This window comes from Coturnix japonica, chromosome 24 (genome assembly GCF_054131305.1).
Source record: "Coturnix japonica strain WE chromosome 24, WE-NBRP24, whole genome shotgun sequence".
NCBI classification, from domain to species: Eukaryota; Metazoa; Chordata; class Aves; order Galliformes; family Phasianidae; genus Coturnix; species Coturnix japonica.
In genome coordinates this window covers 7,525,814-7,540,316 of record NC_140686.1, presented here as the reverse complement: position 1 = coordinate 7,540,316, position 14,503 = coordinate 7,525,814, and the positions used below count along the sequence as shown (strand labels likewise).

General features: G+C 46.4%; 2 protein-coding genes and 1 pseudogene across 3 annotated transcripts; 2 read left to right on the top strand and 1 right to left on the bottom strand.

The window, feature by feature from the left end:
* Nucleotides 1–3,091: 3,091 nt before the first annotated feature.
* Nucleotides 3,092–3,923, bottom strand: LOC146757240 (feather keratin Cos1-1/Cos1-3/Cos2-1). The gene has a single exon (XM_085523654.1). The coding sequence runs from the start codon at nt 3,832–3,834 to the stop codon at nt 3,529–3,531; it is 306 nt and encodes a 101-aa protein (XP_085379780.1). The 5' UTR covers nt 3,835–3,923; the 3' UTR covers nt 3,092–3,528.
* A 2,917-nt stretch (nt 3,924–6,840) lies between these two features.
* LOC107324979 (feather keratin Cos1-1/Cos1-3/Cos2-1 pseudogene) lies at nt 6,841–7,977 on the top strand (annotated as a pseudogene). The gene is made up of 2 exons (XR_014937137.1): nt 6,841–6,856; nt 7,245–7,977. The product of XR_014937137.1 is annotated as a feather keratin Cos1-1/Cos1-3/Cos2-1 pseudogene (transcript).
* A 6,050-nt stretch (nt 7,978–14,027) lies between these two features.
* Nucleotides 14,028–14,503, top strand: LOC107324976 (feather keratin Cos1-1/Cos1-3/Cos2-1-like). The gene has a single exon (XM_015885416.2). It carries the CDS (start codon nt 14,049–14,051, stop codon nt 14,352–14,354), a length of 306 nt encoding a protein of 101 aa, XP_015740902.2. The 5' UTR covers nt 14,028–14,048; the 3' UTR covers nt 14,355–14,503.

The window sequence follows — 14,503 nt, the reverse complement described above, 5'->3', positions numbered from 1 at the left end:
AGGATCATCTTTTTGTTGTGTTCCCCCTACTCTTGATAATGGCAAAATCCTCAGTGAATAAGTTAGATTATTGATCTCACCTCTCCTATTCCCTGCCTGCCTCCTGTGCCGACTGATGTGCCTCGGGAGACTATCCTTAGGAACATGGGAATGACCAGAGCAGGTAGTCCTTCAAGGACACCTTTCTGAGATCACACTCTATCCCATAGTGTAAGAAATGATGCAGAGCAGAAGGGAAAGCAGTCTGACTGAGCAAGAGCTTGATGGTCAAACTAGAGAATTATGAGGAAAAGTATAGGCAGTGGAAGCAGGGATGGGTGGCCTAGGAAGAATACAGGCCTGCTGTCCAGATGTGCAGAGGTGCAGTCAGGATAGCCAGGGCACAGGTTGGAGTGAATTTGAGTATCATAGATGAATAACAAGATGAGATACCACAGGTTCAATGGTCAGAAGACATGGGCAAACAAAGACCATCCCCTCTCTGAAAAATGTGTATTTTGAAAAGTCTTCAATAGCCCTTGTTGAAGCTGACACACTCAACCAGTTCTTTACCCAGTCCTCGTTGGTAGTCAAGCATCCCAGGTCTCCCATGTCCTCGAACGTGTTTGTGGTGGTTTCATAGTTTCATAGTCTCGTGCGGGTTGGAAGGGACCTTAGAGATCATCGAGTCCAACCCCCGGGATTCGAGCCTCTGTGTAGCAGTGCGGCACTTCTACCACTTGCGCCACAGGGGGGATTCGAACTCCGGGCCCCAGTGTTGCAAGGCGGTGTCCTTAACCACTGCGCCACCGGGGCACACTAACCGGGGCGCCACCGGGTTGGGGAATCAAAATCCCTCTGACTGTAAGAGCAGAGCACATTGAAGACCACCTGATGAGACTGAAAGTGTACCACATTACAGGACTGGCCAGAACAGCTTTTAGTATAGACGGAGATAGTGTGATCGATTGTATCCTCAGCAAATAAGCCAAGTAGACTAAGATGAATGGGGCATGTGATGCGTCAGAGGTAACTGTTAGCATCTAAAGGGATCATGACTAGCTTAAAAATATGCCCATTTGAAATTCATGTAGGTCTTCTGCAAGGGGCTATGTTTGGGTGATTGCAATCCCCTGTTTGTCCACAGTGTGAGAGAACACACTGAGAGTAGGCTTGTGGAGAAGGTTTGCCAGTACCTGAAAATGACTCATAAGCAGGATGGTGTACTAATGGTTTCAGTATTTTTTGTCTTGTCTGTTGCTCTACATACTTCTGATTGCACGGGACATTTCTGGTCACTAGATCTCAGAAGAGAAAAATGGACTATACCTTCTCAAAGACTTCACTTTTCCATTTCTGTTTTCCACTTGGTGGAGGGAAAGTTAAAACTGATTGCCAGTCACAAAGCTGCCCTCTTTCCTCTCACTGCTCCCTTGTTTTCTAGCCTACAGTACTGGAGAAAATGCTTTGGTTTTGAAATCTCACTCTCATTTCATTTGGTTGAATAGCCTTTGTATTATATTGCATAATCCAAAGGTCTGCATTTATATTTAGTAAGCAAAGTGTTCCCCTGCATTGTTGCTGTGTTTTTTTCAGTATTTTTTTCATCTGGGCCCATCTCCCTGCATTTTCTTTCCCATCTTTCCCCCTCTTCCCTGTCCTGTTTACGTGGCTCTCTTAACTTCCTTCTCAGGGATCTAGCCTGAACAAGGACATACAGTGACATTAATTATTCTAGCTTTCAGAGTTTGGTAAGAAGACCATTAAGGGAACATCGCAACGGGAAGAGTTGTAAGATTCAGTGATGCAGTGTTCTGTGTCCTGTCTAACCCCTTCCCCAGCAGGTGCATGTCCAGACTAATGTTTAGACCTGCTGTAACCAGGGCCAGTCATGCCAGCCCTGCAGCCAGAATACTCTGGACAGCATCTGCAGTGAGCTCTATGTCAGGCAGTGCCAGGACTCCACCACCATCACTGAACCCTCCTCGTGGTTGGGGACCTTGCTTGGACCTGTTCTGAATACCATCCCACATAAAACCATTGAGAGACCTACAACTTCAACACCCGTATGGAATCCCTCAGCTTGGTACCTCTGTACTCTGGCCCCAACGCAATGCGGCCAAGACTGGACACGGTCTTCCATCCCCTCCTACCATACAAAACATCCTATTGCCCCCAGGAAGCTGGAACACTCCTCAGGATCTTTGGGGAGTCTTGGAGGAGAATCAGGTTCTCTAGGACGGACAGTTCAATGCAGTGCTGATGTAACTCCCTTTTGCGTGAGCCCATGAGCTCCTGATCTCTCAAATCATTCTCTTGGCCTTTGCACCTACTCCACTGGGAATTACTGGGAACTGGCTTGTGTGTGTACATTCATCTGTTCCATCTGCATGGAGAAGGACAGAATGCAGCCTTATTGCAAAGAGTTCTGTCATGACTTGCCCAGCAGCTCTTGCTCAAAGCACCATGCCTCATTCCTGGAGAGATTCACGGCCCCTGACATCTGTACAGGAAAGTCTGAGTAGGTGTTCAGGAGGCAGATTCTGGCATTACTGATATTTCTCGGGAGCATCATGTATAACCTCCATCTGCTCTCCATCTTCTTCGCTAATTCTGATACCAAGCACGGGTGTCCTGGACATGGAGTGTTTCCTGACAACTGTTCATAGATTGTGGTCATCCAAACCAAGCAGGTCTTAATGAACAACTGAAGCAGAAAAACAAGAACTAGGCCGTGGCGAGGGTCACAAGTTGTCACTTTGTCTGGATTTTATTGGACTGTGTAGTTGGGAGAAGGCAACCAACCATATGTTGCACCGTATCCTATTTACCCAATCGTCTTATGCCATGATTGTAATTAGTGTATAAAACCTAGCTTGCAGAGTAATAAATCTGCACTCAGCTGCTAACTCATATTAATTTGTCTCTGACTTTCACAAACCCACGCCTGCAGGACAGGGCAGCTCTAGATGTGGCCCTGACTGAAGGATGAATGTCTATGGTTGCCTCCCCATCTGGCAAATATGGTAATTCCATATTTGTGATCATTTCCATCAAAGAAAGATACTTCTCATCTGACTGTTTGAAAAAGGAGACTGACGCATGATACTGAGGCACAAAGAAGGTTGCAGCAAAAGTTTAATGAGTCTAAGTAGGAAAGGGAAGTCAGACCAAGCGAAGATTCCAAGTGCCGGGATCAGCAGCAACAGAGAAAAACCTGTTGCTCTCTTCCCATGGCAAAGCTGCCCCAGGACACCCATCTAGAAGCCCATCAAAGGAGAGAGGCTAGCTGGTCACTCAGCAAGTTTCAGAGAGAGTTTTGTGGAGAGCAGAAGACAAAAGAGAAAAAAAGAATGGGTGGAGGAGAGAACGGATAGACTACAATGGCCACGTAGTCAAAGAAGCCAGGATGGCCCCTTCTGTCAGTCCTGTCAGTGTAAGCCAGTCATGGTCACCTACTCTGAAAACAGCAGCACAAAGTCTGTTCTTCTGTCCAGTGCCAAGCTCTGAGATTGTGGGGATCCTTGTCTGGGTCAGTGTCCAGCACCTTTAGCAGGGGTTGCATCTTCTGCCACAGTAGCGGTTGGAAATGCAGGAGAGGTCAAAGCCCCCTGAGGTGATGGGCACTCCCTGACAGCTGAGGATGCTGCCAACAGCAGCGGAGGTGGAGGATCCAATGGCGGTGTTCTGCGGGAAGGAGCTGAGGATGGGTCCGGGCAGGGTCACCACCACGGGAGAGGGCTCAATGACAATGGTGGAGTTCTGGCACTGCCTGACACAGGGCTCATTGCAGCTGCTAGCCAGAGGGGTCGGGCCGCACGGCTGGCATGGCACACACGGGTTGCAGCAGGACATGTCTTTGGTTCGGCAACACACCTGTTGGGAGAGAGGATTGAATGGAGAAATGAAGAGTCACGATGAGTCCATCCCATCAAGAGCGAACTACGCACATGCAGTATCGAGAGTTGGAAGCTGTACAGGGATGATCATCAGCTTCCTGGTCTTTTCCTACCAGGAACCAGACAGAGCCGCCCAGTGCCTATCAAGCTACTTCTTGGACCCTAGCACACAAGCCCCAGAGTGCAATTCCATCTTCCCTCCAGAAGAAAACTTCTGCCTGCTTCCCTTTACCATGACAAGCAGCTCCAAGTTTCGTCATGAAACAGAGCCGCTAGCTGATGAGAGGTCTATGATGTCTGCCTGCTCAATGAAGACTGAAAGAGACAAGGAGGGGGATCACGCTCACCTGGTTCCCAAGAAGAAAGAGGCAAGAGTGGAGAATGTGAGACTAAGGAACTGGGCTGCCTTTTATAATCGACTGAAGGTGTCCCATACCCGGAGGTGTCACTTAAAGTTGCGATTATTTTCTGACAAGAACTTCTTGAATGCCAAACATCCTAGGTAATGATATGGACTGTGTGTTTGCTTCCTGTGCAGCGCTGTTATGTTTGCAGCTTTGTGTAATTTCCATTCCACTCCAAAGACATCTTTTGTGTGTCATGAAGGGAGGCCCAGCATTCCCACACAAGAAGGAACAGTGTGGGAACCAGATTCATTCCATGTGTTAGAGGAGTTCAGCAAGTGGAAATGATGTCAGCTGATTCACTCCTTAGGGTTTTGCAGGAGCCTATCTTGAAAGAGATGTAACATTTCCCGCGTGTGATCTGGTCCCTCTTGACAGTTCATGTTTCTGCAAAATTCTGCCCACATGGCTTGTCTCCTCATGTTTTCCCTTGGGGACCATGGAACGGGCTAAAAGGTTGTGTGGAGTACTTTCCACGTCTCACAAGAAAGACCGAACAGCCAATGGTGTATCAATAGGGTTTTTTCAGTAAGAACTAGTAAGAAGAGCAATAAAGACAGCAAGTGAATCTTATGTGCAGACTAACGGAATAAACTGGATTTTCCCAATGTTTCTCTCTGGAGCTCCTGCCCTTGGAGAGCTCTTTCTTCATTTGTGTATTGTGCTGTCTTTTGTTTTTCGGATGATCTACTGGAAAAAATCTTACATATTTTCCATGACAGAAGCTCATTTCTGCCACGCCGAGCATAAATTCTCATCCATAGTGGGATCCACTCAGTGTATCTGATTCCCTTTATGTGAAACACCTTCTTTGCTTCAGTCTGTAATGCTCAGACAGCCCTTTGGATCTTCCAGACCCTGTAGGTTGGAGACAAAAGATGACTTCCCAGTGGTGGAGGAGGAATTGCTCAGAGTTGGCCGTTGCAAAATAAATGCACTCAGATCCAAGGCCCCGATAGGATTCACCCTTGAGGAATTAGGGAGCTGGTAATTCACAAATTGCTCTTTATTTTCTTAGGAAAAACTTGCAGAGTGGGATAGGTACCTGAAGACTGGAGGGTAGCCAGCGTTACACCAGTCTTCAATAAAAGAAGGAAGGATGACCCAGGAAACTAGAGGGCAGTCAGCCTCAACTTCATTCCTGGTAAAGGAGATAGAGCAACCTGCTGTAGATGTTATGCACAAGCAGTTGGAAAAAAAAAAAAAAAAAATTATCGGAAGTAGTCAACATGGATTCTCAAAAGAGAAAATGATGCTTGAACAACTTAATAGACTTCTGGGACGTCATCACTCGCTAGGTAGATGAGAGGGAGCAGTGAATCTGGTGTAACTTGACTCCAACAGGGCATTTGACACAGTCTACCACAGCATCCTTTTAACAAAGCGTGGGAAGTGTGGGATAGGTGAGAGCAAAGTTAGTTGTACTGAGAACAGTCTGATCAGCTGAGATCCATGTCAGAATGAATGGGTCCGAATCTAGTTGCAGGTGCATAACTTGTGATGTTCCCTAGGAGTCTGTACTGGGTCCTGTTGAATGTCATCATCAATGACCGAGACAAAAACATAAAGTCCCCCCTCCGCACATTTTCGGCCAGTGTGAAACTGGGATGAGTGGCTGACACACCAGAGTGCTATTTTGTCATTCAGAAAGACCTGGAAGAACTGGAGAGCTGGGTGGAGAGGAACCTGATGAACTTCAAGAGAAGCAAATGTGGAGTCCTGCACCACCAGAGGCATCACTGCCTGCACCAGTACAGGCTGGGGAGTGTCTTGTTGGAAATGAGCTCTGAGGAGATGGACGTTGTAAAGCGAGGGCATAAGTGTCTGGCCATAAGTCCGCTGCATGCACTGGTGGACTGGAAGGCCAATGGTGTCCAGGTCTACATCCATAATTTCATGGCCAGCAAGTCAAGCAAGGTCAACCTCCCCACCTACTCTGCTGCCTCTATGCCTCCCTCTATTATATGTTTTTTATGTTTCTTACGAAATCAGTCCTCCTTTTACTATGTTTGCTCTTGTGCCTTTTTTATTTGAAGTCTGGAGACCACTCTGCACTAGATTGTGACCCGTTCCATGATCAGAGAAAGAGAAGAGCTGGAGACAAATCAGGGCAGCAGTATATTGCAGTGAGAAGGGTGAATCTGGAGTGCGTCAAAATCTGGATCTCGTACTACTCTTCACAGATGTTCCCCTAAGAAACAATAAGGAATGACCTAGGCTGACATCTGCCTTTGCTGGACACTCGTAGCACATGAAATGAGTGTGTTGCCCACACCAGTGCTTGCTGTGCGGAAATGCTTGGGGTTCCCTTCATCATGCCTCTTAAAAGGTGCCTTCAGTCAGGAAGTGACATGGCATAAAGCCAAAAATGAAACTGAATTGCACAGGAAGCTGGCAGACTACCCATATCATTATCTGGGATGATTTGCATTCTGGACACCAAAAGCTCATCAGAAAATAATCACCACTGGAAGCAATGCCTTTGGATATAGGTCATCTTATGTCCATTATAAAGGGGGTCCCAGTTCCTTGCTCTCACATACACCGTTCTTACCACTTCTGCTTTGGATCCAGGTGAGTGGCAGTCTCCTACTTGTCCCTGTCATTCAGCTAAGGAGGACACAGTTCAGTGAGTATCTGAGTGAATAACAGAGATGCCTCTGTTCCATGCTAAATCCTGGGACTGCTTGTCATGGGGGAGAGAAGTGAAGACTTATCTAGGACTCTGAGCCTGTGTGTAGGTAGCTTGTGGACTCCAATTTAGGAACTAGCTTGATAGGCACCGGGGGGAATTTCTGCCCTGCAGAAAGCTAGATATCTGGGATCCGAGAACACCTTGCCTACCGCTTCATATCCTCCAGATGCACAAAGTGAATGGGCATTGGTTCCTTCACAGCTTGCTGGAAATCTGTTCCTCATAAATCCCCCCGTTCTGCTTTCTTCCTGTCCTATATCCTTACAGGTGTACCCCCAGACCGCAGACATGTCCTGCTGCAACCCATGTGAGCCATGCCAGCCGTGCGGCCCAACCCCTCTGGCCAGCAGCTGCAATGAGCCCTGTGTCAGGCAGTGCCAGAACTCCACCATTGTCATTGAGCCCTCTCCCGTGGTGGTGACCCTGCCCGGACCCATCCTCAGCTCCTTCCCGCAGAACACCGCCATTGGATCCTCCACCTCCGCTGCTGTTGGCAGCATCCTCAGCTGTCAGGGAGTGCCCATCACCTCGGGGGGCTTTGACCTCTCCTGCATTTCCAACCGCTACTGTGGAAGAAGGTGCAACCCCTGCTAAGTGTGCTGGACTCTGGTCCCAGGCAAGCTCCCCTTGGAAATCAAAACATGGCATTGGACAGTAGGACAAACTTTGTGCTGCTGTTTATGCCCTGCAAGACAGAAAGGACAGAGCCACCTGCGCTTTGCTGACAACATGGAGAATGTCTACCGGAATTCTCTTTTGCTCCTTCTTCCTATCTAGTATCTTGGTTGTCTTTTTGCCTCAGATATCTCTGATAATCTCTGAAAGGCAGAATTGAGTGACATGCAACCTCTCTTCATTTCTTGGCCACTATGTGTGGGCCTGCTGTCAAATCTGCCGTAGGACTGGTGAGCAGCTTATTCTCATTACCTGCTGCTCACCACACTTGACGTCTGCATTTCCAATAATATTATTCCATCCTCTGACTCATTAAACACTTGCTGCATCCTCTTCTGTGTCCATCTGAGTTTTTGGTTTTTCTTATTTGCACAGAGAAGACCAAAGCGGAAAGCCACGGCTTTAGTGGGAATCAGCAGCGGAGACTCCACCACTGTTCTAGAGGCCAGTGCGCACTGCAGAGATTTCATTTTTCTGGCACCTTCGTTTGAAGTTTAAAGAGTAATCCTTGATTACTCTATAACCAGCTGCTGATTCTCCTTGCTTTGATGTGTCTTTGCTTAGACATGCACCCAAGAGCCTGAAAAATATCATGTGAATGGGTATCTTGACCAGTGGCAGCCTGTGTCAGGCCTGGCATTCTGTTACCTCCTGGCTTGGTGAGGGTCAGTGGTGCTCCACTGCAGTCAGTGTGTGGAGCCTTCAGCCAGGCTCTTCTTGGGTCTAGCCTCAGCCTGGTTGCCCACTCCTGCTCTGGCCGTGAAATCTTCTACACATAACATACATGTGGCCTACTTTTGGGAAATGCCCTATAGTTGCATCCGGGCTAGATTCATCTGCTGTTTAAAAATGAAATCTGTAGTGCATCAACAGGATCATCTTTTGGTTGTGCTCCTCCTGGGGAATAAGTTAGATTATTGATGTCACCTCTCCCATTCCCTGCCTTCCTCTTGTGCCAACTGATGTGCCCCAGGAGACTATTCTTAGGGACACGGGAACTGACCAGAGCAGGCAGTCCTTCAAGGAAACCTTTCTCAGATCACAAGAGGTAGATCCTGGCAACCACAGGTCAGAGAGCCTCGTGTTTGTGCCTAGGAAGATCATGGAGTAGATCCTCCTGGAGTACATTTTAAGTCACATACAAAATGAGGCAATCTGAGAAAGCTAGCATGGCTTCAGCAAGGGAAGATCATGACTGACCAATCTGGTGACCTTGCATGACAAATTGATAACACCAGGTGACCAAGGATGTCATTTGCCTGGCCTTGTGTGAGGCCTTTGCTGTGGTCCCGTACCATATCCTTATTTCTGTGTAGAAGAAATATGGATTGAAGGCTGGATTATTCAGTGGATAAGGAGTTGGTTGGGTGGTTTCAGCCAGAAAGCTGTGGACAATGTCTCTGTGTCCAGATGGAGGCTAACAATGAGTGGTGTTCTCCAGGGGTCTGTTGTTGGATCGATGTTCTTCCAGATCTTTTATTGGTGCGGAATCAAATGTACCCTCCAAAAGTTTGCTGGTGACACTAGCTGAGTGGTGCACTTAAAGCAACAAAATGAAGGGATGACATCCAGAGGAACCAGGAGAAGCTTGAAAACTGGGCCCATGAGAATTCAGCACCTTTCCAACTGGGAGACGAACTCACTGAGAGCAGCGCTGAAGAATTGGACTTGGGGGGAGTCCTAGTGCTCAAAAAGCAGGACATGAGGCAGCAATGCGGCCTGTATCCCAGAAGGGCAACAGTATCCTGGCCTGCATCAGAACAGGGTGTCTAGCAGAGAGTGGGATAATCCTCTCTGTCTCTGCTCTGGTGAGGCCACACCTTAAGTACTCTGTCCAGGCCTGGGGCCCCCAGCAAATGAAGGATGTGGAGCTGTTTGTGTGGGTTTAGAGGAGGGCCATGAAGATGATCAGAGGGCTGCAGCACCTCTTCTATGAAGAAATGCTGAGAGTGTTGGTCTTATTTCTCCTGGAGAAGAGAAAGTTCTGTGGAGACCTCACTGTAGCACTCCAGTACCAGAAGAGACCTTACAAGCAGGAAGGGGACCAACTTTATATATGATCTGATAGTGATAGGATAATGGGGAATGGCTTTAATTTAAAAGAGCAGAAATCTAAGTTAGATATTAAAATGAAATTATTTACTCATACTGTGATGAGGCCCTGGAGTAGGTTGCCCAGTGAAGCTGTGTATGGCCCAAGTCTGAAAGCATTCAAGGCCAGGGTGGATGGGGTCCTGATCAGCCTGAACTATTTACTGGAACCTTGCCCATGTCAAGAGGGCTTGGAACTAGATGATCTGTAAGGTCCTCTCCAGCATTTTTGATTGTATGATTGTCTCTGCTGTTACATATATGACAAAGTCCATTGCTTTGGTTCTCAAATCTAACTACTCCTGATGCAATCTGAAGTGATAATAGTTATGATTACGATACTGGAGAATATAAAAACTGAACTGATGCGGATGCTCTTTGCTCGTAACCTACTACTTAAAGATTACGGAGGTTATGAGGAGTATGGAATTCTCAAATAAGGGATATGAAACTTCCAAAGAAGGAAAACTGGTACTTAATTGACAATTATTTAATATTTTTGTCTGGCTGAGAAAGTTTGTTTAAGTTGAATACCCTTACTTTAAGTTCCAGATGTCCACCTTAACTAAGTTAAAACAACCTTCCTGAATGTTTCTCCTCAAAGACTCCAGATGGCCATGCATTAAAAATTACAAGGACAGTCAGACTGAATTTCCAGGTTCTTGCTCCTGCCAGGAGGGCATCATAAGCTGAACTCCAGCACACACCAGAGAATTGTAGTTGTAGGTATATTAATCAGTGGTGGCCAATGTATACTCTGGAAGATCAAGCAAAGTGGCTAGTAGATGATACTTGAAATTATAGTGCAATTTTGTAATTAATGTAATTTTGTAGAAGGACAGGCAATGGATTTTTAGGTCCTTCCCTAATACCACAGTTAGAATAGATTTTAAGGTCCTTATGCCAATTTTTAACAGAAGGCCTAGTGAGGCCAAAAGCAACATGATGTCTTTGAGCAGGTGAAGCTAGCAGTAAAACAGGTACAGGCATTGGGCATTTTTTACCCCTGCTGAGTTAGATACACATGTAATTGGAAGGTCCCTTCCAACCTGCACAAGACTGTGAGACTGTGAGACTGTAATTCATGTGGGGTTTGAGTGGTAGTTGTTGCAATGACTGAGTTCTATTCACATTCCTGTAGTTTTGGTCCCAGATCTGGCATAGAGCAGGGAAAAAAAAGTAACATGATAAAGAGAGAGAGAGAGAGAGAATATCATCATAGTATCATAGTCTCGTGCGGGTTGGAAGGGACCTTAGAGATCATCGAGTCCAGCCCCCGGGATTCGAGCCTCTGTGTAGCAGAGCGGCACTTCTACCACTTGCGCAACAGGGGGGATTCGAACTCCGGGCCCCAGTGTTGCAAGGCGGCGTCCTTAACCACTGCGCCACCAGGGCACACAATATCCCCATATTCTGCATTACAAGCAATGGAGCCAATAATACTGACAGCTGAAGTTATAGTAAAAAAGACACTATCTATCCGAAGGTACGTGAAAGACATGACATGTATTCCTAAGACAGGGGTAGCCCAATCTCAAACAGTAGCATGCTGGGTTACTATTTGAATCAACATAGTTCTTTGCCCTTTTCTCCATAAAAAGAAGAATTAGAGAAAATATTAGGTCCAGTAATTTATCACAGCCATTTGCCAAAATCTACTACAGTTACATCATCAGGAGGAAGTACAAGAAGGCAAATACCCTGTTCCAGTGGGTGCATGGCATACTGACAAAGCTAGCAGACGACACCCACACCTGCAGCATGTAGTTGCATAACCAACCATTTACTGAAGCAATCAGGTTTGGAATAGGAAATGGACGAAGTAGCTGGTAGGCTGTTACAAGCAAAATGGATGATTACCAAGCAAGAAGAAGTTGATGGTATTTTGTATGTTTGCATGGGTAGCTTGGCAGTCTATTGAAGGATCTCACTAGGGATTGTGGGCTGGCCACCCAGAACTAGACTATTTGTGCACAACTGATAAGGGATTGTGACATACAGTAAGATATTTGAAACATAGTTGTGCACAGAAGTGTATGCGTTCCATGATTCTGGACATCAGCCATTGCAATTACCAGGCAATGAAGAAGCAGACTCAACCACACCCAATACCCAAAACAACAGCCCCTCTTTCCAGAGGATGAAGTCTATCACAGTGATGAAAAATCAACTACAGAGGCTCTCTGCCCCAGTCTGAGGGGGCAAAATATACCTTGACATATATTGATGTTGTAAGTGGAGTTCTACAGGTCTACCTAGTTCCACAAGCTGATTAAGTCAACAATACGGCATTGTACATCACCCCACATGGAAAGTTGTGGGGATAGAAGAAGGACTGTACAGAGCAGCAACTGTGGAGCAAGATAAACAGCATGAGAACCAAGGACACCTCCAGAAGAAGAAAGAACAGCTCACAGCTCTGATTGGATGAGTGCCCACATGAGCAGTTGAAGAGTGTTTGTGGAATGCTCTGCTGATGTGTAGGGGCAAATGGGAAAGCTAGAAAAAGAAAACTTGTGAAGGTATATAAAAAATGTGAGAACTTGTAATAAAGGATTTGGATTGTTCACATCTGAGTCTGTGCATCAGATACTGCAGAAAGTAATCAAGAAACACAATTTAATGTAAGTTTTGTACAGAAATGGGCCAAAGATAATAACATTTAATGGCAGTTCTAACTACCATACAATCTCACCAGAGCAGGTCTTACAGAATATTATAATGGCATATTGGAAACTGTGCTTTGGGCTGATAGTCTATGAAGGGGTGGACAACATAACTACATGAGGTACTAAGAGACATAAAAGAAAAACCTTGAGGTGCCTGAGCCAGTGCTTTATATGTGCTACTTACTATCTGGGCTTCTCTGCTAGTACACAGACAAGGGAACAGAAAAACATGTAAAGCTGCACACTGGTATCATGAATATCTTTCTGCCCCCTGTGCCAGTTGGGCTTGTAACCAAGTAACCACATGGGAGGATGGCCCTACTTCATGCAGTAACAGCCAAAATAGTGTGGCACCCTTGCTTCCTTGGGGACATGGTGAAAAAGAGAGGTTTTGTAACCTCTCAGGTGATCAGTAATTTGCTCACTAAAATACTTGACACACTGATTTTTATTGTACAAGAAAGTCTTCAGTGGAATAGGTCTGTAAGCAAAAAATGACTGAAATGGCTGCCAAAATAAGGGATGAAGTCTGAATGGGGAATTGTGCATTACTTTGCCACCCTGTTAACAGACTGTCACCATATATGGAATAATGTAGATTGGCTCTCACCTCTGACAGTGAGGATAAAACATCAGAAACCATATTGATCTCTTATAGAGGAGCTAATGTGTGAGTAGGATGTTTACTCAAAAGCTGGTGTGAGAACATTACCTTGCCCAAATCCTAGAATAAGAATCCATGTAAATCTTTTGTCAATATGGCTGACAACACCTACCTTTTAACTGGACTGGACAGTGCTCAAGGAAGGACATCTTGCTGGCCTGTCACCATAGTTATCTGCTGGGAGAAAACCACAGAGTAGACACAATACTAGCCAGCCTTCCCAGTAATGTGAATTTCTATTTAACAAATGAATATTAACTTAGCTCCATGTACATTCTTAGAGATAGGTAAAGCATATGCAGTAGTGCTGGCTCTTTTGCATTGCAACCTTTAATCACAGCATACCAAAGAAGCCTTCATTAGATAATGTGCATGGCATAAATCTGGAAATGAGAAGGTAGGAAGGAAATGAAAACATAGCCCATATCATTAGCAGGGATGGCTTGTATTAAAGATGAGCTTGTCTGAAAATTAATACCTGTATCAATGGTGCATCTGGGCCTGCAGCAATGAGGGATGAGTATAAAAGGCATCCCAATTCCCAGCTCTCCCATCCACTTCTCTTGCTTCCTTCTCGCTGGGAACCAGGTAAGTGTGAAGCCCTTTCTCCTTCTCTTGCAAAGTGAGATTTTGCCTCAGTGGGCATCTTATTTGATAGTAACTCTGTCCTGTGTTGGGGATTGGAGCTCCTTGCTATTGGGAGAGTATGGTGGGGATAAGGTCTGCTCAGAGAGGCTGGAGCATGGCTAAAATGGACTGTGATTTATCCACTCAAAGAGAAACTCCTTGGACCAGGCTACTCTCTGTAGGGCTCTGGCATAACAAAGGGATATGACCTCCAGTCACAGCCTCCACCTGTGTTCTTAGTAGTTGCCTTGGCTCCTTTGGGAGAGGCTATCCAGGCTGCCCCTCACACAGCCATATGCTCTTCTTCTTAACCCTCTTTCCTAGGTATACCTGCAGTCCCAAGTCATGTCCTGCTACACCCAGTGCCAGCCATGCCGGCCCTGCGGCCCGACTCCTCTGGCCAGCAGCTGCAATGAGCCCTGTGTCAGGCAGTGCCAGAACTCCAATGTTGTCATTGAGCCCTCTCCCGTGGTGGTGACCCTGCCCGGACCCATCCTCAGCTCCTTCCCGCAGAACACTGTTGTAGGATCCTCCACCTCTGCTGCTGTTGGCAGCATCCTCAGCTCTGAGGGAGTGCCCATCACCTCGGGGGGATTTAACCTCTCCAGCTTCGGTAGCCGCTACTGTGGCAGAAGGTGCAACCCCTGCTAAATATTCTGGCCATAGTCCTGGAGAAATTCTTCCAGAAGCTAGAAACACGGCGATGGATAAAGAAGAAATCTTCAAGCCACTGCTTTCAGAATACCTGACCATCCTCAGCTACTCTAGCAAGTGCCGGCAGGAAGGGGAAGCCTGATCTT

Bases quoted from the DNA above. Each gene is read 5' to 3' on its own strand.
- LOC146757240 (XM_085523654.1), bottom strand. From the start codon at position 3,834: ATGTCCTGCTGCAACCCGTGTGTGCCATGCCAGCCGTGCGGCCCGACC.
- LOC107324976 (XM_015885416.2), top strand. From the start codon at position 14,049: ATGTCCTGCTACACCCAGTGCCAGCCATGCCGGCCCTGCGGCCCGACT.